Source organism: Chrysemys picta, chromosome 8 (assembly GCF_011386835.1).
Source record: "Chrysemys picta bellii isolate R12L10 chromosome 8, ASM1138683v2, whole genome shotgun sequence".
Taxonomy (NCBI): Eukaryota; Metazoa; Chordata; order Testudines; family Emydidae; genus Chrysemys; species Chrysemys picta.
In genome coordinates this window covers 68,664,575-68,691,293 of record NC_088798.1, presented here as the reverse complement: position 1 = coordinate 68,691,293, position 26,719 = coordinate 68,664,575, and the positions used below count along the sequence as shown (strand labels likewise).

The following is a 26,719-nucleotide window of genomic DNA, read 5'->3' as shown; positions in this document are numbered from 1 at the left end:
CATCATGCCTGACCAACCTGATTGCCTTCTATGATGAGATAATTGGCTCTGTGGATATGGGGAAAGCAATGGATGTGATATATCTTGACTTTAGCAAAGCTTATGATACGGTCTCCCACCGTATTCTTGCCAGCAAGTTAAAGAAGTATAGATTGGATGAATGGACTATAAGGTGGCTAGAAAGCTGGCTAGATTGTCAGGCTCAATGTGTAGTGATCAACGGCTCGATGTCTAGTTGGCAGCCGGCATCAAGCGCAGTGCCCAAGGGTCAGTCCTGGGGCTGGTTTTGTTCAACATCTTTATTAATGATCTGGATGATGGGATGAATTGCACCCTCAGCAAGTTCGCAGATGACACTAAGCTGGGGGGAGATTTAGATACGCTGGAGGGTAGGGATAGGGTCCAGAGTGACCTAGACAAATTGAAGGATTGGGCCAAAAGAAATCTGATGAGGTTCAACGAGAACAAGTGCAGAGTCCTGCACTTAGGATGGAAGAATCCCATGTACTGCTACAGACTAGGGACCGAATGGCTAGGCAGCACTTCTGCAGAAAACGACCTAGGGTTTACAGTGGACGAGAAGCTGGATATGAGTCAACAGTGTGCCCTTGTTGCCAAACGGCATATTGGGCTGTATTAGTAGGAGCATTGCCAGCAGATCGAGGGAAGTGATTATTCTCCTCTATTTGGCACTGGTGAGTCCACACCTGGAGTACTGTGTCCAGTTTTGGTCCCTCCACTACAGAAGGGATGCACAAATTGGAGAGAGTCCAGCAGAGGGCAACAAAAATGATTAGGGGGCTAGGGCACATGACTTATGAGGAGAGGCCGAGGGAACTAGGCTTATTTAGTCTGCAGAAGAGAAGAGTGAGGGGGGATTTGATAGCAGCCTTCAACTACCTGAAGGGGGGTTCCAAAGAGGATGGAGCTAGGCTGTTCTCAGTGGTGGCAGATGACAGAACAAGAAGCAATGTCTCAAGTTGCAGTGGGGGAGGTCTACGTTGGATATTAGGAAACACTATTTCACTAGGATGGTGGAGAAGCACTGGAATGGGTTACCTAGGGAGGTGATGGAATCTCTATCCTTAAGAGGTTTTTAAGGCCCAATTTGAGAAAGCCCTAGCTGGGATTATTTAGTTGGTGTTGGTCCTACTTTGAACAGGGGACTGGACTAGATGACCTCCTGAGGTCTCTTCCAACCCTCATATTCTATGATTCTACATGTTACAATATGCCTTGAATATATTGTTAGCAACCATTAGTTACCTCTACGGCCCTTTAATCAGGAAGTGCTCATTCCATTCCCTTATCAAGGATACAAATCAAGGTTAAAAGTTGCCCTTGTTTTCCCCACCTGTGTTTACCAAGAACAGATGAACCCTCTGTAGTTTAGAAACACATTCTCTAAGGAATCTTCATTAGTCCAGGAATAAGAACTGCAATATTTAAACAAAATCATCAAAGTACTGCAGGCAGTCTGCAAAAGTTTCTTAGAATTACATCTGGATGGAACCTCTCTGTCCCGCTCTCTAAGTACAAAGTGTTTACGAAATGCTAACAAACAAGGCAGCCTCCTGTTTGCTGGTGCCTGTAGCCCATTGTGTTCTATGAGTTAATTATGTTTAGAGAGGAGCATAAAAACAAAATGTAGGTTTCCCCCATGTAACCCTATGTGAGTTAATAGCACTTCCATTTATTTTAACACCCTGGTATATGAAACTTTTGGGTGTCCCCCAGGTCAGTTGGATAAACAAGAGTTACAGAAAGGTGAGTAACCATTTTTTCTTCAAGTGCTTGCACATGTCTAGTTCGATTTAAGTGACTTGCAAGCAGTTGTATTGGAGGTGGGCTCGGAGTTCATGGGCAAGCCGACTGTAGCACCGCTCTGCCGAATTGTGCATCATCTCTTGCTTATGTGTGCATATGGCATAGTGTGTTGAAAATGTATATACTGAGCACCAGGTTGCCCCTCTACAGGTATCTTGAATAGGGACCTGAGCCAGAAAGGCTGCTGATGAGGCTTGGAACCTCCTTGAATGAGCGGTGAGATGCGGCGGAGGGGGAACAGCCACGAGGTTGTAACACACTCTGATACAAGATGTTATCCACGATGAAATTCTCTGAGCTATCGCTGTGAAGAGCTGCGGAGACTTACAGAACGGTTTGGTCCTTTCACCATAGAATGCCAGGACTCGTCTAACGTCCAAGGAGTGCAGGCATTCTTCCTCTCCATTTGCATGTGGCTTAGGGTAAAAACCTGGTAGAAAAATGGATTAGTTGCAGTGAAACTGGGACACCACCTTGGGAAGGAAACTCAGGTGTAGGCATAACTGAACATTGTCCTTAAAGAAAATTGTATAACGAGGTTCCACAGTGAGGGCTTGGATCTCCAACACTCTCCTGGCCAATGTGATTGCCACTAGGAAAGCTACCTTCCAGGAAAGATGCAGCAGTGAGCACGTTGCTAGTGGCTCAAAGGGCAGTCCCATCAATTTTGAAAGGACAAGATTCAGATCCCATGGCGGGTATGAGTTTCCTTATCTGCAGGAATATCCTCTCCAGGCCTTTAAGGAAGCGGATTACAGTCTCATGTGAGAAGACCGATCTATTGCCTAATTTCAGGTGGAACGCCAAGATGGCTGCCAGGTGGACTTTATTCGAGGAGAGGGCCAGGCCCTGCTCTTTCAGAGATAGGAGGTAGTCCAAGATGAGCTGTAACAAAGCCTCCAAAGGAGGCACTCCGCATTGGGAAGACCAGAGGGAGAAACGACGCCATTTAGCTCAGTAAGTTGCCCTTGTGGAGGGTTTTCTGCTGCCCAGGAGGATTTTATAGACCTGCTCAGAACACGCTCACTCATCAAGATTTAGCCATGAAGATTCCATGCTTTCAGATGCAAGGAGCCACGGTTCAGGTTGAGCAGACACCCGTGGTCCTGGGACATCAGGTCTGGGTGAAGCAGGAGTATGACCAGGGTCTCCACTGATAGTTGAACAAGTGTGTTGTACCAGTGCTGTCTGGACCACACTGGAGCTATTAGGATGACTCGGGCCCAGTCCTGCCTGATCTTTGTCAGCACCTTGTGAATCAGTGGGATGGGTGGAAAGACATAAAATAGATGGGACAACAATGTTAGCAGGAAGGCATCCGTGATGTACTCTGGGCTGCGGCCCATCAGTAGGGTGACCATACTTCCCAAAGGGAAAACAGGACACGGTGTGGGGGTAGCCCGAGCTCCCCCACCCCCAGCTGGCTTGAGCCACTCGCCCGAGCCCCCCTCCATACATGGGGCTGACCTGAACTACTCACCCAAGCCCAGCCCCCCTCCCTGTGCGAGGCTAGGGCTGGAGTTGCCGTTCGCCTGAGCCCTGCCTCCCCACCCCTTGTGGAGCTGGTGTTGCCACTTGCCCTCCCCCACATTCCTCCGCACCTCAAGTTGGTAAGAGCAATTAGGACAAATGCCCACTTTTGCCAAAGAAGTCGGGACAGCCAGGATATGGCTTAAAAAAGGGACTGTCCTGGCCAAAATGGGATGTTTGGTCACCCTACCCCCTACACTTCCTGTTGGAGCGAGTGGCAAACAGATCTATCTGGGGAACACCCCATCTATGGAAAATGTCTAATGCGATATCTGGGTGAAGGGACCACTTGAGGTGAGTGGAGAAGAACCTGCTCAGGTGATCTGTAAGCTGGTTCTGTACTCTCGGTAGATAAGCTTTTAGCTCGATCACGAATGATGCAGAATTCCTATAGCTGAATTGCCTCCTGGCAAAGAGGGGAAGAACAGGCCCCACCTTGTCTGTTGATATAATACATGGCTGATGTATTGTCCATGAGAACTGAGACCTGCAGACAGGGCAGCGTGCAGATCCGCTTGGCCACGCCTCTGCGTAGGAGCCAGAGAAGGGACATGTTTTGCTGCTTGTGTAGAAAGAATAGTAAATATGGCAGGCGACCAGCTTGGCTAAACAGTGAAATCCTTGCTGATCTTAAACGCAAAAAAGAAGCTTACAAGAAGTGGAAGATTGGACAAATGACCAGGGAGGAGTATAAAAATATTGCTCAGGCATGCAGGAGTGAAATCAGGAAGGCCAAATCACACTTGGAGTTGCAGCTAGCAAGAGATGTTAAGAGTAATAAGAAGGGTTTCTTCAGGTATGTTAGCAACAAGAAGAAAGTCAAGGAAAGTGTGGGCCCCTTACTGAATGAGGGAGGCAACCTAGTGACCGAGGATGTGGAAAAAGCTAATGTACTCAATGCTTTTTTTGCCTCTGTCTTCACGAACAAGGTCAGCTCCCAGACTGCTGCACTGGGCAGCACAATATGGGGAGAAGGTGACCAGCCCTCTGTGGAGAAAGAAGTGGTTCGGGACTATTTAGAAAAACTGGACGTGCACAAGTCCATGGGGCCGGATGCACTGCATCGAGGGTGCTAAAGGAGTTGGCGGATGAGATTGCAGAGCCATTAGCCATTATTTTTGAAAACTCATGGCGACTGGGGGAGCTCCCAGATGACTGGAAAAAGGCTAATGTAGTGCCCATCTTTAAAAAAGTGAAGGAGGAGGATCCGGGGAACTAGAGGCCAGTCAACCTCAGTCCCTGGAAAAATCATGGAGCAGGTCCTCAAGTAATCAATTATGAAGCACGTAGAGGAGAGGAAAGTGATCAGGAACAGTCAGCATGGATTCACCAAGGGGAAGTCATGCCTGACTAACCTAATTGCCTTCTATGATGAGATAACTGGCTCAGTGGTTGAGGGGAAAGCAGTGGATGTGTTATTCCTTGACTTTAGCAAAGCTTTTGATATGGTCTCCCACAGTATTCTTGCCGCCAAGTTAAAGAAGTATGGGCTGGATGAATGGACTGTAAGGTGGATAGAAAGCTGGCTAGATCGTCGGGCTCAACGGGTAGTGATCAATGGCTCCATGTCTAGTTGGCAGCCGGTTTCAAGCGGAGTGCCCCAAGGGTCAGTCGTGGGGCCGGTTTTGTTTAATATCTTTATTAATGATCTGGAGGATGGTGTGGACTGCACTCTCAGCAAGTTTGCAGATGACACTAAACTAGGAGGCGTGGTAGATACACTAGAGGGTAGGGATCGGATATAGAGGGACCTAGACAAATTGGAGGATTGGGCCAAAAAAAACCTGATGAGGTTCAACAAGGACAAGTGCAGAGTCCTGCACTTAGGACGGAAGAATCCCATGCACTGCTACAGACTAGGGACTGAATGGCTAGGTAGCAGTTCTGCAGAAAAGGACCTAGGGGGTCACAGTGGACGAGAAGCTGGATATGAGTCAACAGTGTGCTCTTGTTGCCAAGAAGGCTAACGGCATTTTGGGCTGTATAAGTAGGGGCATTGCCAGCAGATCGAGGAACGTGATCGTTCCCCTTTATTCGACATTGGTGAGGCCTCATCTGGAATACTGTGTCCAGTTTTGGGCCCCACACTACAAGAAGGATGTGGAAAAATTGGAAAGAGTCCAGTGGAGGGCAACAAAAATGATTAGGGGTCTGGAGCACATGACTTATGAGGAGAGGCTGAGGGAACTGGGATTGTCTAGTCTCCAGAAGAGAAGACTGAGGGGGGATTTGATAGCAGCCTTCAACTACCTGAAGGGGGGTTCCAAAGAGGATGGAGCTCGGCTGTTCTCAGTGGTGGCAGATGACAGAACAAGGAGCAATGGTCTCAAGTTGCAGTGGGGCAGGTCCAGGTTGGATATTAGGAAACACTATTTCACTAGGAGGGTGGTGAAGCACTGGAATGCGTTACCTAGGGAGGTGGTGGAGTCTCCTTCCTTGGAGGTTTTTAAGGCCCGACTTGACAAAGCCCTGGCTGGGATGATTTAGTTGGGAATTGGTCCTGCTTTGAGCAGGGGGTTGGACTAGATGACCTCTTGAGGCCCCTTCCAACCCTGATATTCTATGATTCTATGAATCTTCTGGGAGCCGCTTGAGGTAAGTGCCTCCCCCTTCCCCCTCCCCCCCAAAGCCTTCCCCCTGCGGCCTAACCTCCTGCCTCAGCCCTGATTCCCCTCGGTCCCATGCAAAGTTGGAGCCCTCCAGCTGAATATGCTTTCCTGCCAAGTAGGTCCAACTTTTTTGTTCGCCCTTGGTGCATGACCTGTCTGGCCCTGCCAGTCCCTCTCATTGGCAGCCACCACCATGAGAGATCCAGGCGCAGGATGAGAAAATAAAAATTCACAGCCTTGAGCCAGCACAAAGTATTTCCGCTCGTTCTCTTGGCTGTGGGTGGGAGGAAGGTTGGTATCTGCCACAGGATCTTGATGGGCTTCATAACTGCCTCATGAAGTGGCAGAGCGACTTTTGCAGGCACTGCCACTGTCAAAATGTCCAAGAAGCCTTCGGATGGCTCCTCGACTACCTCCGCCTGCAAACCAGATTGGATGCCACCTGCTTTAGCAAGTCCTGGTGGGCCCTTAAATCGTCGGGGGGGGGGGGAGGGGAATTAACCCTTCAATATTAGCTCGTCCTCCATGAAGAGGAGGAAGAGGCATGAAAAGCTATCCCCTCTTCAAGTGCCTCCTCTATCTGGGACACCTGAGCATGCTGGTCGGTACCGATTTCAGTTCAAGGTTGCACACCGGTGGGTCAGTACCAAGGACGGCTCCCGCAATGGTATCGATAGTCAGTTCTGGAGTTTCTCGGCACATTGCTGGTGATGCCCCACTTTCCATCCAGACTGAGTAGGAACTAAGGGATGGGGGAAAGCAGACAGGCGCAGAGGAGCATGTGGTTCAGACAGACATCCCTTAGGGGAGGATGTATTAATGGAGATTCTCTATGTCCTAGTAAGGAGGAGAGGATGGGAGATAATAAAACAGTAGGATATGATGAGAAAGAATTAAACAAAACAAAAAAGTCCCATTCAATTACATCATGTAAGGCAGCCAGCTAAAAAGTGACAAGTTTTTAAAGTGCTTATATACCAATGCTAGAAGTCTAAATAATAAGATGAGTGAACTAGAGTATCTCGTATTAAATGAGGATATTGACATAATAAGCATCACAGAAACTTGGTGAAATGAGGATAAATCAATGGGACACAGTAATACCGGGGTACAAAATATATCGGAAGGACAGAACAGGTGGTGCTGGTGGGCAGGGCCGTCCCTAGGGCGGTGCGGGGTCTAGAGTGGAAGTGATGAATTGGTCACTTCTGGGACCGACATGTCACTTCCGGGACCAACCACGCCTGGCACTGGCCAATTGCACCGGTGGCCCGTGAGGCCCCCAAAGCGCAGGGCCCAGAGTGGTAGCCCTGATTCACCGTACCCAAGGGACGGCTCTGCTGGTGAGGGAGTAGTACTACATATGAAAGAAAGCATAGAATCAAATGAGGTAACAATCTTAAATGAACCAAACTGTACCACAGAATCTCCACGGATAGTAATTTCATGCTCTAAGAATATAGCAGTAGGGATATATTACCGACCACCTGACCAGGATGGTGCTAGTGACTGTGAAATGCTCATGGAGATTAGACAGGCTATTAAAATAAAAAAACTCAATAATAATGGGGGATTTCAACATGTCACCTCGGGATGGGATGCAGAGATAAAGTTTCTTGACACCTTAAATCACTGCTTCTTGGAGCAGCTAGTCCTGGAACCTACAAGAGGAGAGGCAATTCTTGATTTAGTCCTAAGTGGAACACAGGATCTGATCCAAGAGGTGAATATAGCTGGACCCCTTCATAGAATCATAGAATATCAGAGTTGGAAGGGACCTCAAGAGGTCATCTAGTCCAACCCCCTGCTCAAAGCAGGACCAATTCCCAGCTAAATCATCCCAGCCAGGGCTTTGTCAAGCCGGGCCTTAAAAACCTCCAAGGAAGGAGACTCCACCACCTCCCTAGGTAACGCATTCCAGTGTTTCACCACCCCCCTAGTGAAATAGTTTTTCCTGATATCCAACCTGGACCTCCCCCACTGCAACTTGAGACCATTGCTCCTTGTTCTGTCGTCTGCCACCACTGAGAACAGCCGAGCTCCATCCTCTTTGGAACCCCCCTTCAGGTAGTTGAAGGCTGCTATCAAATCCCCCCTCATTCTTCTCTTCTGGAGACTAAACAATCCCAGTTCCCTCAGCCTCTCCTCATAAGTCATGTGCTCCAGACCCCTAATCATTTTTGTTGCCCTCCACTGGACTCTTTCCAATTTTTCCACATCCTTCTTGTAGTGTGGGGCCCAAAACTGGACACAGTATTCCAGATGAGGCCTCACCAATGTCGAATAAAGGGGAACGATCACGTCCCTCAATCTGCTGGCAATGCCCCTACTTATACAGCCCAAAATGCTGTTAGCCTTCTTGGCAACAAGAGCACACTGTTGACTCATATCCAGCTTCTCGTCCACTGTGACCCCTAGGTCCTTTTCTGCAGAACTGCTACCTAGCCATTCGGTCCCTAGTCTGTAGCAGTGCATGGGATTCTTCCGTCCTAAGTGCAGGACTCTGCACTTGTCCTTGTTGAACCTCATCAGGTTTTTTTCGGCCCAATCTTCTAATTTGTCTAGGTCCCTCTGTATCCGATCCCTACCCTCTAGTGTATCTACCACGCCTCCTAGTTTAGTGTCATCTGCAAACTTGCTGAGAGTGCAGTCCACACCATCCTCCAGATCATTAATAAAGATATTAAACAAAACCGGCCCCAGGACCGACCCTTGGGGCACTCCACTTGAAACCGGCTGCCAACTAGACATGGAGCCATTGATCACTACCCGTTGAGCCCGACGATCTAGCCAGCTTTCTATCCACCTTACAGTCCATTCATCCAGCCCATACTTCTTTAACTTGGCGGCAAGAATACTGTGGGAGACCGTATCAAAAGCTTTGCTAAAGTCAAGGAATAACACATCCACTGCTTTCCCCTCATCCACAGAGCCAGTTATCTCATCATAGAAGGCAATTAGGTTAGTCAGGCACGACTTCCCCTTCATGAATCCATGCTGACTGTTCCTGATCACTTTCCTCTCCTCTAAATGTTTCATAATTGATTCCTTGAGGACCTGCTCCATGATTTTTCCAGGGACTGAGGTGAGGCTGACTGGCCTGTAGTTCCCCGGATCCTCCTTCTTCCCTTTTTTAAAGATGGGCACTACATTAGCCTTTTTCCAGTCATCTGGGACCTCCCCCGATCGCCATGAGTTTTCAAAAATAATGGCTAATGGCTCTGCAATCTCACCCGCCAACTCCTTTAGCACCCTCGGATGCAGCGCATCCGGCCCCATGGACTTGTGCACGTCCAGTTTTTCTAAATAGTCCCGAACCACTTCTTTCTCCACAGAGGGTTGGTCACCTTCTCCCCATGCTGTACTGCCCAGTGCAGCAGTCTGGGAGCTGACCTTGTTCGTGAAGACAGAGGCAAAAAAATCATTGAGTACATTAGCTTTTTCCACATCCTTGGTCACTAGGTTGCCTCCCTCATTCAGTAAGGGGCCCACACTTTCCTTGATTTTCTTCTTGTTGCTAACATACCTGAAGAAACCCTTCTTGTTACTCTTAACATCTCTTGCTAACTGCAACTCCAAGTGTGATTTGGCCTTCCTGATTTCACTCTTGCAAGCCTGAGCAATATTTTTATACTCCTCCCTGGTCATTTGTCCAATCTTTCACTTCTTGTAAGCTTCTTTTTTGCGTTTAAGATCAGCAAGGATTTCACTGTTTAGCCAAGCTGGTCACCTGCCATATTTACTATTCTTTCTACACATCGGGAGGGTTTGTTCCTGCAACCTCAATAAGGATTCTTTAAAATACAGCCAGCTCTCCTGGACCCCTTTGCCCTTCATGTTATTCTCCCAGGGGATCCTGCCCATCTGTTCCCTGAGGGAGTCAAAGTCTGCTTTTCTGAAGTCCAGGGTCCGTATTCTGCTGCTCTCCTTTCTTCCTTGTGTCAGGATCCTGAACTCGACCATCTCATGGTCACTGCCTCCCAGGTTCCCATCCACTTTTGCTTCCCCTACTAGTTCTTCTCTGTTTGTGAGTAGCAGGTCAAGAAAAGCTTTGCCCCTAGTTGGTTCCTCCAGCACTTGCACCAGGAAATTGTCCCCTACACTATCCAAAAATTTCCTGGATTGCCTGTGCACCGCTGTATTGCTCTCCCAGCAGATATCAGGGTGATTAAAGTCTCCCATGAGAACCAGGGCCTGCGATCTAGCAACTTCTGCTAGTTGCCAGAAGAAAGCCTCGTCCACCTCATCCCCCTGGTCTGGTGGTCTATAGCAGACTCCAACCACGACATCACCCTTGTTGCTCACACTTCTCAACTTTATCCAGAGACTCTCAGGTTTTTCTGCAGTTTCATACCGGAGCTCTGAGCAGTCATACTCCTCTCTTACATACAACGCAACTCCCCCACCTTTTCTGCCCTGCCTGTCCTTCCTGAACAGTTTATATCCATCCATGACAGTACTCCAGTCATGTGAGTTATCCCACCAAGTCTCTGTTATTCCAATCACATCATAGTTCCCTGACTGTGCCAGGACTTCCAGTTCTCCCTGCTTGTTTCCCAGGCTTCTTGCATTTGTGTATAGGCACTTAAGATAACTCATCGATAGTCCCTCTTTCTCAGCATGAGACAGGAGTCCTCCCCTCTTGTGCTCTCCTGCTTGTGCTTCCTCCCAGGATCCCATTTCCCCACTTACCTCAGGGCTTTGGTCTCCTTCCCCCGGTGAACCTAGTTTAAAGCCCTCCTCACTAGGTTAGCCAGCCTGCTGGCGAAGATGCTCTTCCCTCTCTTCGTTAGGTGGAGCCCGTCTCTGCCTAGCACTCCTTCTTCTTGGAACACCATCCCATGGTCGAAGAATCCAAAGCCTTCTCTCCGACACCACCTGCGTAGCCATTCGTTGACTTCCACGATTCGACGGTCTCTACCCCGGCCTTTTCCTTGCACAGGGAGGATGGACGAGAACACCACTTGCGCCTCAAACTCCTTTATCCTTCTTCCCAGAGCCACGTAGTCTGCAGTGATCCGTTCAAGGTCATTCTTGGCAGTATCATTGGTGCCCACGTGGAGAAGCAGGAAGGGGTAGCGATCCGAGGGCTTGATGAGTCTCGGCAGTCTCTCCGTCACATCGTGTATCCTAGCTCCTGGCAAGCAGCAGACCTCTCGGTTTTCCCGGTCGGGGCGGCAGATAGATGACTCAGTCCCCCTGAGGAGGGAGTCCCCGACCACCACCACCCTCCTCCTCCTCTTGGGAGTGGTGGTCGTGGAACCCCCATCCCTAGGACAGTGCATCTTTTGCCTTCCAATCGGTGGAGTCTCCTTCTGCTCCCTTCCCTCAGATGGGTCATCTAGTCCACTCTCCGCATTAGTACCTGTAGAGAGAACATGGAAACGATTGCTCACCTGTATTTCCATTGCTGGTGCATGGACGCTCCTCTTTCTCCTTCTGGAGGTCACATGCTGCCAAACCTCCTCACAATCCTTCTGTCCCTGCTGCGCCTGCTCTGAATCTTCAGAACATTGCGGCCGTAGAAGCATCTCCTGACGTCTGTCCAGGAAATCTTCATTTTCCCTTATGCAACTCAGAATCGATACTCGTTTCTCCAGCCCTCGAACCTTCTCTTCCAATATGGAGACCAGCTTGCACTTTGTACAGACAAAGTCGCTTCTGTCCTGTGGAAGAAAGACAAACATGGCACAACCTGTGCAGGTTACAACAGCTGATCGCTCACCTTCCATATCACCGTCCTCTTAAGAGCTTCCTCAACTGTTGCAGGAACTACTCAGAGAAACCTGCAGATGAAAGCCTCGGTGCGCTCTCCCCAAGCGAACTCCCAGGCAAACTCCCGCTGTTAGCCTCTGCTGTTTGCCGCTCAGCTGGTTCGCTGCTGACTGCCCTTATATACCAGTCAGGCCCACTCAAGGCCCACCTGGAACAAAGCACTCCCAATTCACACTTTTCAAACAAACAAGCAAGCAATCAAGCACACGGTCAAACTGACCAACTGTCCCAGCAGCAGGCACTCAGATACTCACCAACACAGCCCCCCTAATGCAGCACTTAGCGTACCTCCTCTTGGACAGCTCCCAGGCAAACTCCCGCTGTTAGCCTCTTGGTAATAGTGACCATAATATAATTCATTCCCTGTGGTTGGGAAAAACACAACAGCCCAACACTGTAGCATTTAATTTCAGAAAGGGAAACTACCTAAAAATGAGGAGGTTAAACAGAAATTAAAAGATACAGTGTCAAAAGTGAAATCCCTGCAAGCTGCATGGAAACTTTTTAAAGACATCATAATAGAGGCTCAACTTAAATGTATACCCCAAATTAAAAAACATAGTAAGAGAACCAGAAAAAGAACCAAAAAAAGAGCCACTGTGGCTAAACAACAAAGACAGAGACAAACACCTACAAGATCTTTATCAAGCATTCTTAAAACTACAATACCCACCTAGGGAAATGAGGAAACAGATTGACAGAGCGAGACAGGTACCCAGAAATCACCTACTACAGGATAGGCCCAACAAGGGAAATAACAGAACACCACTGGCCATCATGTACAGCCCCCAGCAGCTAAAACCTCTCCAGCACATTATCAACGATCTGTGGTATCAGTATGAAATACAATATAAAAGTGGAATATAGCATCATTAATTTTTTTGGGGTGGGGGATAGCTCAGTGGTTTGAGCATTGGCCTGCTAAACCCAGGGTTGTGAGTTCAATCCTTGAGGGGGCCATTTAGGGAACTGGGGCAAAAATCTGTCTGGGGATTGGTCCTGCTTTGAGAAGGGGTTGGACTAGATGACCTCCTGAGGTCCCTTCCAACTCTGATATTCTATGATTCTATACTGTGATCTACAACCTATCCTGGAAAATGATCCCTCACTCTCACAGACCTTAGGAGGCAGGCCAGTCCTCGCTTATAGACAACCTCCCAACCTGAAGCAAATACTCACCAGCAACTACACACCACACCACAGAATCACTAACCCAGGAACCAATCCCTGTAGCAAACCTCGTTGCCTATTCTGTCCCCATATCTACTCTAGTGACACCATCAGAGGACCCAACTACATCAGCCACACATCAAGGGCTCATTCACCTGCACGTCTACTAATGTATATTTGCCATCATGTGCCAGCAGTGCCCCTCTGCCATGTACATTGGCCAAACTGGACAGTCCCTACATAAAAGAATAAAGGGACACAAATTGGACATCAGGAATGGTAACATACAAAAGCCAGTAGGTGAACACTTCAATCTCCCTGGACATTCTATAACAGATTTAAAAGTAACTATTCTTGAACAAAAAAACTTCAGAAACAGACTTCAAAGAGAAAATGCGGAAATAAAATTCATTTGCAAACTTAACATCATTAATTTGGGCTTGAATAGGCCCTGGGAGTGGCTGGCTCATTACAAAAGCAGCTTTGTCTCTCCTGGAATTGACACCTCCTCATCTATTATTGGGAGTGTACTACATCCACCCTGATTGAATTGGCCCTGTCAACACTGGTTCTCCATTTGTGAGGTACTCCCTTCTCTACATGTGTCATTATATAATGCCTGCATCTGTAACTTTCACTCCATGCATCTGAAGAAGTGAGTTTTTTTACCCACGAAAGCTTATGCCCAAATAAATCTGTTAGTCTTTAAGGTGCCACCAGACTCCTTGTTGTTTTTGTGGATACAGACTAACACGGCTACCCCCTGATACAGAACTACTAACTGTAGTCTGTAACCTATCACTTAAATCATCTTCTTTATTAAATGGAGGATAGCTAATGTGACACCAATTTTTAAAAAGGTGGTGGTCCAGAGGTGATTGCAGCAATTACAGGCCAGTAAGCCTGACTTCAGTACTGGGCAAACTGGTTGAAACTATAGTAAAGAACAAAATCGTCAGACACATAAATGAACATATTTTGTTGGGGACATCAACATGGTTTTTGTAAAGGGAAATCATGCCTCACCAATCTACTGGAATTCTTTGAGGGGGTCAACAAGCACGTGGACAAGGGGAAATCCAGTGGATATAGCGTACTTAGATTTTCAGAAAGCCTCTGACAAGCTCCCTCACCAAAGGCTCTTAAGCAAAGTAAGCTGTCTTGAGATAAGAGGAAAGATTCTCTCATGGCTTGATAACTGGTTAAAAGATAGAAAACAAAGGGTAGGAATAAGTGGTCAGTTTTCTGAACGGAGAGAGGTAAATAGCGGTGTCCCCCGGGGGTCTGTACTGGGACCAGTCATATTCAACATATTCATAAATGATCTGGAAAAAGGGGTAAAAAGTGAAGTGGCGAAATTTGCAGATGACACAAAACTATTCAAGATAGTTAAATTCCAGGCAGACTGCGAAGAGCTACAAGATGATCTCTCAAAACTGGGTGACTGGGCAACAAAATGGCAGATGAAATTCAATGTTGATAAATGCAAAGTAATGCACATTAGAAAACATAATCCCAACTATACATAGAAAATGATGGAGTCTAAATTAGCTGTTACCACTCAAGAAAGAGATCTTGGAGTCATTGTGGATAGTTCTCTGAAAACATCCACTCAATGTGCAGCGGCAGTCAAAAAGTGAACAGAATGCTGGGAATAATTAAGAAAGGGATAGACAATAGGACAGAAAATATCATGTTGCCTCTATATAAATCCATTGTATATCCACATCTTGAATACTACATGCAAATATGGTTGCCCCATCTCAAAATAGATATACTGGAATTCGAAAAGGTTCAGAAAAGGCCAACAAAAATTATTAGGGGGATGGAATGGCTTCCGTATGAGGAGAGATTAATAAGACTGGGACTTTTCAGCTTGGAAAAAAGACGACTAAGGGGGGATACGATTAAGGTCTATAAAATCATGAGTGGTGTGGAGAAAGTAAATAAGGAAGTATTATTTACTCCTTTACATACCATGAGAACTGGGGTCACCAAATGATATAAATAGGCAGCAGATTTAAAACAAACAAAAGGAAGTCTCTCTTCACACAATACACAGTCAACCTATGGAATTCTTTGCCAGGGGATGTTGTGAAGGCCAAGACTATAACAGGGTTAAAAGAAAAGAACTAGATAAATTCATAGAGGGTAGGTCTATCAATGGTTATTAGCCAGGATGGGCAGGGATGGTGTCCCTAGCCTGTTTGCCAGAAGCTGGGAATGGGCGACAGGGGATGCATCGCTTGATGATTACCTGTTTTGTTCATTCCTTCTGGGGCACCTGGCATCGGCTACTGTTGGAAGACAGGATACTGGGCTAGATGGACCTTTGGTCTGACCCAGTATGGCCATTCTTATGTTCGCTGGCAATGAATGATGCGAGAGATCTTGAGGAAGAGGCCCGGTCTCCAGACAGTGTTGTATGCCAAGGACAGATCAACAAGGGCGATTCCTGTCTTCAACTTACTTTGGAATCCTGCCTCAATATGGCTGGTAAGTGAAGCTACTTGGTCATAGCAGTTCCTCTTCCTCCACTAGGAGAATGTCTTCAGTAATATTTTTTTTTGGAGATATCCCATCTCCTAGAACTGGAAGGGACCTTGAAAGGTCATCTACTCCAGCCCCCTGCCTTCACTAGCAGGACCAAGTACTGATTTTGCCCCAGATCCCTAAGTGGCCCCCTCAACGATTGAACTTACAACCCTGGGTTTAGCAGGCCAATGCTCAAACCACTGAGCTATCCCTCCCCCCTATCAGACCGACAGTAGAGCAGCACCCATTCCATGAGCTTGCTGGTGGTTGAGAGGAGAGAGATGGGGCGGTAGCTGGTTGCATCCTCTGGGGGTTTCCCAGGTTTCAGTAGGGCAACCACTGTTGCCTGTCGCCAGCTTATTGGCATTTCTCCGGTTCTATGCAAGACGACAACCTTCAGATGGTGCTTCTAAGAGTTGGTGTCTTTTGTGCTCTGTGTTTTGTGCAAATTCACCAACATACCAATGTCATCAATTGGCCACTGGATGTCATACTACCGACCTCCCAGTGAACATAGCAACGAGTATACTTCCTCCTAGATTGTGACCCTGGCCAACAAAGGGTGACACATGCTCTCAATCAAATGGACAGACAGAATTTTTGCCCTACCCTCCCATCGTTTCCCCCAAATAGCTCACATCAACTGAGTCCTGCCTTGATCAAGCCCCAGCCAGCTGGCACCCCTCCATGTCCTAGTCTGTCCCTCACACTGAAGATCACCATTGGCTGGTGTAAACTGTTGTGTGCACAAACACATTGCGTCTCTCCTTTCTAACCTCCCCACAAGCCCAGCTACACATTGCACACAGGCTCGTACTCCTGTTGCCAGTTTTGCTCTGGGCACTATCCATCCTGCTGAAAATTGTCTAGTGAGAAGTCCCTATTAGGGCAGCCTCAAGCCACTGCTGGCGGAGGGAAGTTCGGTGGTCAAGCCTAAGCCAGAGAGCCATGATTTCAACAAGGGCAAGGCCCCCCACACTGAATGTATTGCCAAGATCTGTCAGGACAACAGCACTGGGCCTGTGCAATGCAGTTACCTCCAGCGAGGCATTTGGCACAGTATTATGAGGTGTATTGCTGTAGTGCTGAGGAGCCTAACACTGGACCAGAAGCTCATGTGTTATGTGCTGTACAAACACAGCCCCTACCCCCAAAGAGCTGGTTATCTCTGAATTGGAAGGGTTTGGGGGGAGGTGGAGGAGCTGCAGCTGTGTTCTTTGCATTCAGTGAGATGGCAGCCTCCTGCTCCAGTGCTGCACTGACTAATATGTATCCAGCTTGCATGAGAGTCCCAGGCCAGATTCCAACTGGGCTAGGGCTGCTGTCCCCAGCCCCTCACCAGCACGCCAAAAGCCCCTGCCGGAGCTAACAAAGCAGCATTGGGGCACCAGGGATTGGTGACTTCACTGTTCACCTAGTTGAGCATTCTTCTGAGGAAGCTAGGCTTTCATGGTCACTTTGATGGACCTGGGACCAACTCAGGGAGCTGCAGGCCACACTCTGACTGGTACATTAGAAACGTTACTCACACCCTCAATGGACCGGTACTGCCTGCCAGGTCAGGTAGGGACATGGCACCAGCTGGGGTAGGATCTCTGGTTTAATGGTCTGCCCTCAAACTTAAATTCCCAGGTCTCTGAGGGAGAAAAAACCGTTACTTGTCTCTCGTAACTGTTGGTCTTCAAGATGTGTTGCTCATACCCATTCCAATTAGGTGTGTGCGCGCTGCGTGCACAATCATCGGAAAGTTTTTCCCCTAGCAGCACCCGTCCAGTCAGCTGTGGAGCCCCCTGGAGTGGTGCCTTCATGGCACTCAATATATGACTCTACTGACCACCCTCAGTTCCTTTTTGCCGGCTACTCCAACAGAGGGGAAGGTGGGAGGGTTTGGAATGGATATGAACAACACATCTCGAAGAACCACAGTTACGAGAGGTGAGCAACCATTTTTTCTTCTTTGAGTGATTGCTCAAATCGATTCCAATTAGCTGACTCCCAAACCTTACCTAGGTGGTGGGGTCAGAGTTAAGGAAATGCTGATTAAAGCACCACTCTACTGAAAGCTGTGTCGTCCCTGGCGTGCCGTACGATGGCTTTGTAAGAGGTGAAGGTATGCACTGAGGACCAAATCGCTGCCCTGCAGATTTCCTGGATCGAGACCTGGGCCAGGAACACTGCTGACAAGGCCTGGGCCCTAGTGGAGTGTGCCATGAGGGCTGGGGTCAGCACTCTGGCCAGCTCATAGCAAGTGCGGATGCAGGATGTGATCCAGGAGGATATTCTTTGGGAAGAGACCAGGAGGCCCTTCATCTGGTCCACCACTGCTAGAAATAGCTGGTTCGAGTTTCTGAATGGCTTAGTGCGCTCGATGTAGAAAGCTAGGGCTCTTCGGACATCAAGGGAATGTAGCCACTGCTCCCGGGTACTAGCATGAGGCTTCAGGTAAAAGATGAGTAGGAAAATGTCCTGGTTGGTGTGGAAGTGCGACACCACCTTGGGGAGAAAGGCTGGGTGTGGTCTGAGTTGCACCTTATCCTTGTGGAAAAGAGTGTAGGGCAGTTCCAATGTGAGGGCCTTTATTTTAGAGACCCGTCTTGCAGACGTAATGGTGACCAGGAAAGCCATTTTCCAGGACAGATACAGGAGGGAGCAAGTGGCCAACGGTTCAAAAAGGGCCTCATGAACCTTGAAAGGATCAGATTAAGGTCCCACGTAGGGACAGGCTGACGGATCTGAGTATATAAATGGTCCAAGCCTTTGAGAAAGCGACCAACCATAGGGTTGGCAAAGACCGAGTGGCCAGAAGCACCCGGGTGGAAGGCCGAGATGGCAGTGAGGTGAACCCTTATAGAGGACACCACCAGGCCTTGCTGTTTCAGGTGCAGGAGGTGCTCCAAGATGAGAGGTACCTACGCCTGGAGGGGGGTTTGTGCGGCGCTGGTCACACCAACACACAAATCTTTTCTACTTTTACCAGGCTCTAGTGGAGGGCTTCCTGTTGCCTAGGAGGACCTCTCTTACTTGTTCCGAGCACAGAAGCTCCATGGGGTTCAGCCATGAAGCTTCCATGCTGTGAGGTGGAGGGACCATAGGTCGGGATGACAGAGGCAATCATGGTCCTGATCCATGGTAAGTCGGGAAGGAGAGGCAACGTGACCGGTACTTCCACCAACTGCTCCAGCAGCATGGTGTACCAGTGCTGGCGAGGCCATGCTGGAGCTATCAGAATTACCTTTGCCCTTGCCCTGCAGACCTTGAGCAGGACTTTGTGCATGAGAGGGAATGGAGGAAAGGCATAGAGCAGGCAACCTCTCCAGGGTAGCAAGAATGCATCTGTGAGGGAGCCTGGGCTACCACCCTAGAAGAAGCAGAATGATGGGCACTTCCTGTTGCATCAGGTCAACGTAGGGAAATCCCACTTTTGGAAAATGGGGGTGTATGACATCCGGTCGGATAGACCACTCAAGAGTGTGGAAGGACCTGCTGAGACGGTCTGCCAGCGTGTTCTGAATTCCTGGCAGAAAGGACGCTTCCAGGTGAATGGAGTGGGCTACGCAGAATTCCCACAGTCAAAGGGCCTCCTGGCATAGAGGGGAGGAACTGGCTCCCCCTTGCCCATTGATGTAAAACATGGTGGTGGTGTTGTCTGTTAGAACAGCTATGCACTGCCTTGCAGTCAGGCCCGGTAAGCAAGGTGCACCGCCATCAGCTTCCTGATGCTTATATGGAGGTAGAACTCGTTCTGTGACCACAGGCCCTGTGTCTGACAGTCCCCCAGATGTGTCCCCCAACCCATAGCCGACGCATCTGTAACCAGGGACAAGGAAGGCTGGAGGCTGTGGAAGGGGACTCCTCCGCACACCGCTTGGGGGTTGAGCCACCAGCAAAGGGACGTGAGGACCTGCCCCAGCACCGTGACCACTGAATTCAAGTTGTTGCACCCTAGGCGGTAGGCCAAGGCAAGCCACACCTGCAACGGTCTGAGCCGGAGCCTGGCGTGCCGGGTCACGTAAATGCAAGATGCCATGAGGCCGAGGAGACTCATGCACACTCTTGCTGTTGAGGTTGGGAATTGCTGAAGGCTTTGAATGATGTCCATGATGGCTCAGAATCGGGACTCCAGTAGGAGAGCCCATGCCTGAAGGGTGTCTGCCCAAATGAATTCTAGTCTCTGGGTCAGTTCCAGGGTTGACTTCCCCATGCTGAGGAGGAGACCCAGCCACTTGAATGTACACCTGACCAAGCGAAGTTGGGACTGCACCTGCGCTCTGGTGTGGCCCCTGAGCAACCAATCATCGAGGTAGGGGTATACTTGCACCTGCTGTCAATGGAGGAAGGCAGCCATGACCAACATGCACTTGGTGAACCCTCAGGGGGCTGTTAAGAGGCCAAATGAAAAGGCCATGAACTGATAACATTCATGGTTGACCAAGAAGCGCAGGTAGCATCTGTGCGCAGGACAAATCGCTATGTGAAAGTATGCATCCTTCACGTCAAGGGCAGCATACCAGACTCACGGATCCAGGGAGGGGATAATAGTGCCTAGGGAGACCACGCGGAACTTCAACCATGAATTTGTTGAACCCACGCAGGTCCAGGATAGGTCTGAAAACCGCCCTTGGCCTTGGGGATTAGGAAGTACCAGTAGTAGAACCCCTTGCCTCTTAGCTCCTGAGGAACCTCCTCCACCACTCCCATGGCGAGAAGCCCTCACACCTCCTGGATAAGGAGTTGCTCGAGAGAGGGGTTCCTAAAAAGGGACAGGGAAGGGGGGTGAGAGGGCAGGTAGGAGCAGAACTGGAGACAGTATCCCGCTTCCACCGTGCAGAGAACCCAGCGGTTCGAGGTTATTTGGGACCATGCACAGCAGAATGGGACAAATGATTCAAAAAAAGAGCAGGGAAGGATCTGAGGGTAAGTCTGGTGCGCCGTCCTTGGGTGTCCCTTCGAAAGGCCTGTTTGAAACCTGACGATGGTTTAGTCGGGCCCTGACCTTGTCCAGACGGGGGGGTTGGAAGGCTTCCTTCTGCCATTCCTTCTCCTCCGCCTGTAAAAGTCCTGCCTCGGCCGAGGAGGGCAGGACCACTGTTGCAACTGCTGGGGCTTGAAGTGCTTCCTTTGGGTTGCCGGGGAGTGCATATGCAAGGACTTCATAGTCACCCGTGAGTCCTTTAGGCTATGCAGCCTCGAGTCAGTCTGTTCCATGAACAGGCCTGCCCCATCAAAGGGCAGGTCTTGCATTGTCTGTTGAACCTCAGGCGGTAGGCCCATGGCTTGTAATCAAGAGGTGCGCCTCAGGGCAATTCCTGAGGGCAAGCTATGCGTCGCCGAGTCTGCAGCGTCCAGTGAGACCTGTAAAGTGCTCTGTGCTACTGCCTTGCCCTCCTCTACTATAGCCCCAAACTCCTCTCTGGACTCAGGTGGCACAAGCTCTTTGAACTTGACCTTCGAGTTCCAGGAGCTGGAAGTTATATCGGCTCAGGATCGCCTGCTGGTTGGCAATCCTGAGCTGCAGCCCCGCCCTGTGAAATACACCTTAATGCCAAATAAGTCCAGTCACTTGGCATCTTTGGATTTGGGCACTGGGGCCTGCTGTCCCTGCCTCTCTTTCTTATTCATGGCCGCAACCACCAGAGAGCAGTGCTGTAGGTGCGTGAAGAGGTATTCGTGCCCTTTCAAAGGCACAAAGTACTTCCTCTCCACACCTTTAGCAGACTCCAGCCTCCATCTCCCCTCAGCCAGATAGTCTTGGCATTGGCCTGAATAGTTTTGATGAGGGGAAGGGCCACACTCAACGGACCTTCCGGAGCCAAAATGTCTACCACCAGATCCTCTGACTCTACCACCTCCTTGGCCTGCAGGCCCATGTTGCACACCTCCCTGCACTGAAGACACTGGTGGGCGCGGCTGTCTATGGGACGTGGCCCGGAGACGCAAGTGCCTGCAATGGCCTCGTTTGGGGAGGAGGACGAAGAGGCCAAGGTGGGAACAGGATCCTCCCAACCCTCCTGCTCATCAGGAGCCTGATGACCTGCTTTGCAGTCAGCCTCTGATTCAGGAACCGGAGTTGGAATTGGTTCTGAGGGGGGTGGGGGCACGGCGCCTCCTCAGCACCACTGGGGGGGCCGACTGCCTGAGGCCTCTGGCACCCTCAGTTCAGTGGTGGCTAACCGCACGCCTTTAGACTGGGCACCCTGGGCCTGGGGGTATGCCTATGGGGTCCAGAATGGCTACTGAGCTGGTCCCTGCCACTACAATGGTGCCAGTCCCGGTGCCAGTCCCGCTCTGAGTACCTAGATCCTGCCTCCAAGCCCAAGGAACGGGATCGGGACTGCCGAGGGCCAGAGTGGCGCCGAGCAGAGCTGAGCCAGTGAGTAATGCTGCGAAGCCACGCTGCAAAGCGGTGCCGTGACCTGGAGCTACGTGGGGTCAAGCGGCACTGAGACTGGTGCCGGTTTCGGTATCTGCTCCTCGAAGGCGACTGGCGTGCGGATTGTGTCACGATCAGGAGTGCTGGCGCGATCTGGAGCAGCACCGTAAGTTCGACCTGTGCTGAGAGTATGACTGGCGCTGCGATAGGGAGCGGTGCCGGGACTTCAAGTAGTGCCAGGACTCGATCAATGGTGTCGATGGCCGGATCATCACTCGTTTGCCTCGAGACAATGACATATGCTGTGGTACCCAAGGCTTGGTACGGATCGTAGGCAACCTCAGTGCTGTCATGGCGATGTGGTCCCTCGCAGCTGCAAAGGTATCCAGAGTGGACGGCAGCTGTACAGCCTCAAGGCTGTATGTTGGGGAGTCCAATAGCTCCGGACACGACAGTCCCCCTTGTGGGGCTGGTCGATGGTGCCACTTCTACAGACTTTGGCCCTGGGTGCTCCTCTCTGGGACATGCCCCATTGGCCAGTTCCAAGAGGGTGGGTCTCTGGGACGGAGAGCCACTCCTCCCTTTTTTCCGGTGCCACTTCTGCGCCGGTGAGTGGGAGTGGTGCCAGGTTGGTCCCGCAGGTTTCGGCACCGCGGAGTGGCAGTGCGGCAGACTACCAAAGTCCTTCCGTGGTGCCGTTTCCACCACTGCCGCTTGGGTGTGGTGCACCAAAGAACTCGGTGCCAGGTGCTGCTATGCCGAAGGAGGCTGAGGTCTAAGTGCTGCCTCCATAAGGAGCTGCTTAAGGCAAAAATCTTGCTCCTTTTTGCTCCCAGGGCAAAACCCCTTTCAAATCCTGCACCTATTGGCTTGGTGAGCCTCCCCCAGACACTTCAGACAAGCGTCAGGGTGGTAGGGGGGGGGGGGGTCATCCATTTGCATTGGCTTGGAGCAAGACTTGCTGGGCTTGAACCCTTGGGACTTGGGCATGAAAGCCCTCCCAAGAAAAAAAGTGGTCAGGACAGAGGGTGAACCCCCCAGCCCAACTGCTACTAACTACTACGAAAATAAACTACAAAAACTAAATAAAAACAACAACAACTAGAAAACAAGAGCTAGGGAGACATGGAGAACTTGCTAAGCAAGACACCTCAGTTCCAATGACCATTATGGGCAGTAAGAAGGAACTGCCGGGGTGCTGGGTCGGCAGGGTCATATATTGAGCACCATGAAGGCACCACTGCAGTGGGCTCCACAGCCAACCCCATGGGTGCTGCTAGGGGAAAAACTTTCCAATGACTTTGCACGCAGCATGCGCACACCTAATTGGAATTGATATGAGCAGTCATTCGAAGAAGATGATGTTTTCTCTGACAGAGCAAGAAGCATGGGTTGGTAATACTGTGTAACTATCTTTCTTCCTCATCTATTGTCCTCCTCCCCAGCTTCACTCTCACTGGTCATCCTGGTTTACAGAGGAACTGCAGCCAAACAATTCAAGAAGGTTGATAAACTGAGGAAGGTTCACAGAAGAGTGACAAGAATGATTAAGGGATGGGAGGACCTGCTAAATAGATTGAGTTCCTTGAGTCTAACAGAGAATATTAAGGGGTGATAGAGCACTATTTAATAATGGGCTCTTCAGTCTAGCTGTCAAAAGTCTAACACAATCAAACAGCTGAAGTTGAAGCTAGACAAATTTAGACTGGAAATAAGTTGCAAATTTTTGATAGTGAGAGTAATTAACCATTGGAACAATTTACCACGGGTTGTGGTGGATTCTCCATCACTGACAATTTTTCAATCAGGATTGCATGTTTTTCTAAAAATCTGCTCTAGTTCAAACAAGAATTAGTGCAGGGAAGTTCTCTGGTCTGTGCCATACAGGAGGTCAGACTAGATAAGCACAATGGTCTCTTCTGACTTTGGAATCATAGAATCATAGAATCATAGAATATCAGAGTTGGAAGGGACCTCAAGAGGTCATCTAGTCCAACCCCCTGCTCAAAGCAGGACCAATTCCCAGCTAAATCATCCCAGCCAGGGCTTTGTCAAGCCGGGCCTTAAAAACCTCCAAGGAAGGAGACTCCACCACCTCCCTAGGTAACGCATTCCAGTGTTTCACCACCCTCCTAGTGAAATAGTTTTTCTTGATATCCAACCTGGACTTCCCCCACCGCAACTTGAGACCATTGCTCCTTGTTCTGTCATCTGCCACCACTGAGAACAGCCGAGCTCCATCCTCTTTGGAACCCCCCTTCAGGTAGTTGAAGGCTGCTATCAAATCCCCCCTCATTCTTCTCTTCTGGAGACTAAACAATCCCAGTTCTCTCAGCCTCTCCTCATAAGTCATATGCTCCAGACCCCTAATCATTTTTGTTGCCCTCCGCTGGACTCTTTCCAATTTTTCCACATCCTTCTTGTAGTGTAGGGCCCAAAACTGGACACAGTATTCCAGATGAGGCCTCACCAATGTCGAATAAAGGGGAACGATCACGTTCCTCGATCTGCTGGCAATGCCCCTACTTATACAGCCCAAAATGCCGTTAGCCTTCTTGGCAACAAGAGCACACTGTTGACTCATATCCAGCTTCTCGTCCACTGTGACCCCTAGGTCCTTTTCAGCAGAACTGCTACCTAGCCATTCGGTCCCTAGTCTGTAGCAGTGCATGGGATTCTTCCGTCCTAAGTGCAGGACTCTGCACTTGTCCTTGTTGAACCTCATCAGGTTTTTTTCTGCCCAATCCTCTAATTTGTCTAGGTCCCTCTGTATCCGATCCCTACCCTCTAGTGTATCTACCACGCCTCCTAGTTTAGTGTCATCTGCAAACTTGCTGAGAGTGCAGTCCACACCATCCTCCAGATCATTAATAAAGATATTAAACAAAACCGGCCCCAGGACCGACCCTTGGGGCACTCCGCTTGAAACCGGCTGCCAACTAGACATGGAGCCATTGATCACTACCCGTTGAGCCCGACGATCTAGCCAGCTTTCTATCCACCTTACAGTCCATTCATCCAGCCCATACTTCTTTAACTTGGTGGCAAGAATACTGTGGGAGACCGTATCAAAAGCTTTGCTAAAGTCAAGAAATAACACATCCACTGCTTTCCCCTCATCCACAGAGCCAGTTATCTCATCATAGAAGGCAATTAGGTTAGTCAGGCACGACTTCCCCTTCGTGAATCCATGCTGACTGTTCCTGATCACTTTCCTTTCCTCTAAATGTTTCATAATTGATTCCTTGAGGACCTGCTCCATAATTTTTCCAGGGACTGAGGTGAGGCTGACTGGCCTGTAGTTCCCCGGATCCTCCTTCTTCCCCTTTTTAAAGATGGGCACTACATTAGCCTTTTTCCAGTCATCTGGGACCTCCCCCGATCGCCATGAGTTTTCAAAAATAATGGCTAATGGCTCTGCAATCTCACCCGCCAACTCCTTTAGCACCCTCGGATGCAGCGCATCCGGCCCCATGGACTTGTGCACGTCCAGTTTTTCTAATCTAGGGAAGAGAGCTAGAGTGGCCCATGTACCAATCATTTCTCACCCTACAGCTCCTATTAAGTTTGGGCAACTGTGTTTCCTCCCATCAGTGGCCAGCGAGATTGACCAGCAGCCATCCTGAAACAATGTGTTTGACAATTGAACAAAGCATCAGAGAGAAAAGGGTTACACACCACTTCAGTCTCATCTAATCTTACAGCTCACTACAAGGTAAGTTAGATGGACTTTTCTTTTATTACGGGAGAACAGAACCAGCTTATCTTCTTTTAGGAAGCCAAGGAGCTCCTGGGACCTGACCTCGTCTGAGTTTTGTCTCCCAAAGACACTCTCTCCTCTCCCAGGTGATCAGTTGTTTCTTTACATCCTCCCACTCTCCCTCCATGTACCTGGTTCAATTACCAGATTGCTCATGGTGTCTTTGTCACAGGGTCCAGGAGTGAGCTCTTCCTTCTACAGCAGGTTGGTTTTCCCCAATCACCCTGAGTCAGGCCATCTTGTAGAATATGGTAGTTGTTCCATTGCTTGGGTAGCTAGACCTATTCCATCTCAATGGCTTACAGTCAATGGACTTGTGATTGTGCACATCCGTGAGGAAAGCATTGAGCTGTCTGCTCCTCTCTGCCAGGTGAACAGTAACTCAGCAATCCAGAACATAAACCACGTTGTGGGACACACATCAATGCTCACTACACAGCACCCACACATTTGTCACGATGATTTTGTAAATCTTGTGCCATGGCTGTGGGGGATGCCAAGATCAGGGTCTGTGCTACCCTCACTGCACCTAGAAAGACTCAGGCAGAATTGTTCAGGGTAGCAGTCAGCTAGCTTAATCCAGCCTGACTGTCCTTGGTGACTGGTCTCATGCCTTCCTGCTGGGAAGAAGTTTTATGTTACTTTGCAGAGAAACACATGCTAGGTCATCTTGGGTTGAGCTTTGACCAATGTTGGTGTCTGGGGAAATAGAATGTTGAGAATACTTGACTTCACAGCCAGTGTCCTTACTGGCTGGTGAAACCCTCATGGGAAAGGACAGGCTGCATGGTAGGTGGTGACTACAAACCCTGCCCTAGTGCAGGCTGACTTCCAAAGGAGAACCTGCTGCCATATCTCAAAAAAAACCCAGTGGACATGGATCATCCAGCCATGAAGCAGCCCGCGTCGAATCCTCCATTTTTTGTGAAAAATTTAGAAGGCTGTGGTGGGAGGAGTCCCTGAGTATCTAGTTGCCTCCGCTCACCTGGACCCTTGGCACTCTGGGGCCGTGGAGAGGTCCCTGTGGTAACAGTGAGATCTGCTTATTTAATGCTCCATTAAGAGATCTCTGAGTGTTTTATAAAGGAGGTTGGTATCATCATCCCTAGTTGCAGAGTATGATGCAGGCCAGTAACGGTGCCA

At 49.4% G+C, this 26,719-nt stretch overlaps 1 protein-coding gene across 2 annotated transcripts in view; it reads right to left on the bottom strand.

Annotated features, from left to right (window-relative positions):
• Nucleotides 1–25,881, bottom strand: part of LOC135973127 (uncharacterized) — a 36,283-nt gene extending 10,402 nt beyond the window's left edge. The window contains exons 1-3 of one of the 2 annotated variants that reach the window (XM_065554778.1): nucleotides 25,721–25,881; nucleotides 12,030–12,104; nucleotides 10,570–11,632 (exon numbers count right to left, since the gene is read on the bottom strand). In XM_065554778.1, coding sequence (XP_065410850.1) covers nucleotides 10,691–11,632; nucleotides 12,030–12,104; nucleotides 25,721–25,732 — 1,029 coding nt within the window. In that variant the 5' untranslated portion in view covers nucleotides 25,733–25,881 and the 3' untranslated portion in view covers nucleotides 10,570–10,690. Of the gene's footprint in view, nucleotides 1–10,569; nucleotides 11,633–11,995; nucleotides 12,106–25,720 lie in introns of those variants that run through there. The other variant, XR_010589820.1, reaches the window with a different exon arrangement.
• Between the last annotated feature and the right edge of the window lie 838 nt (nucleotides 25,882–26,719).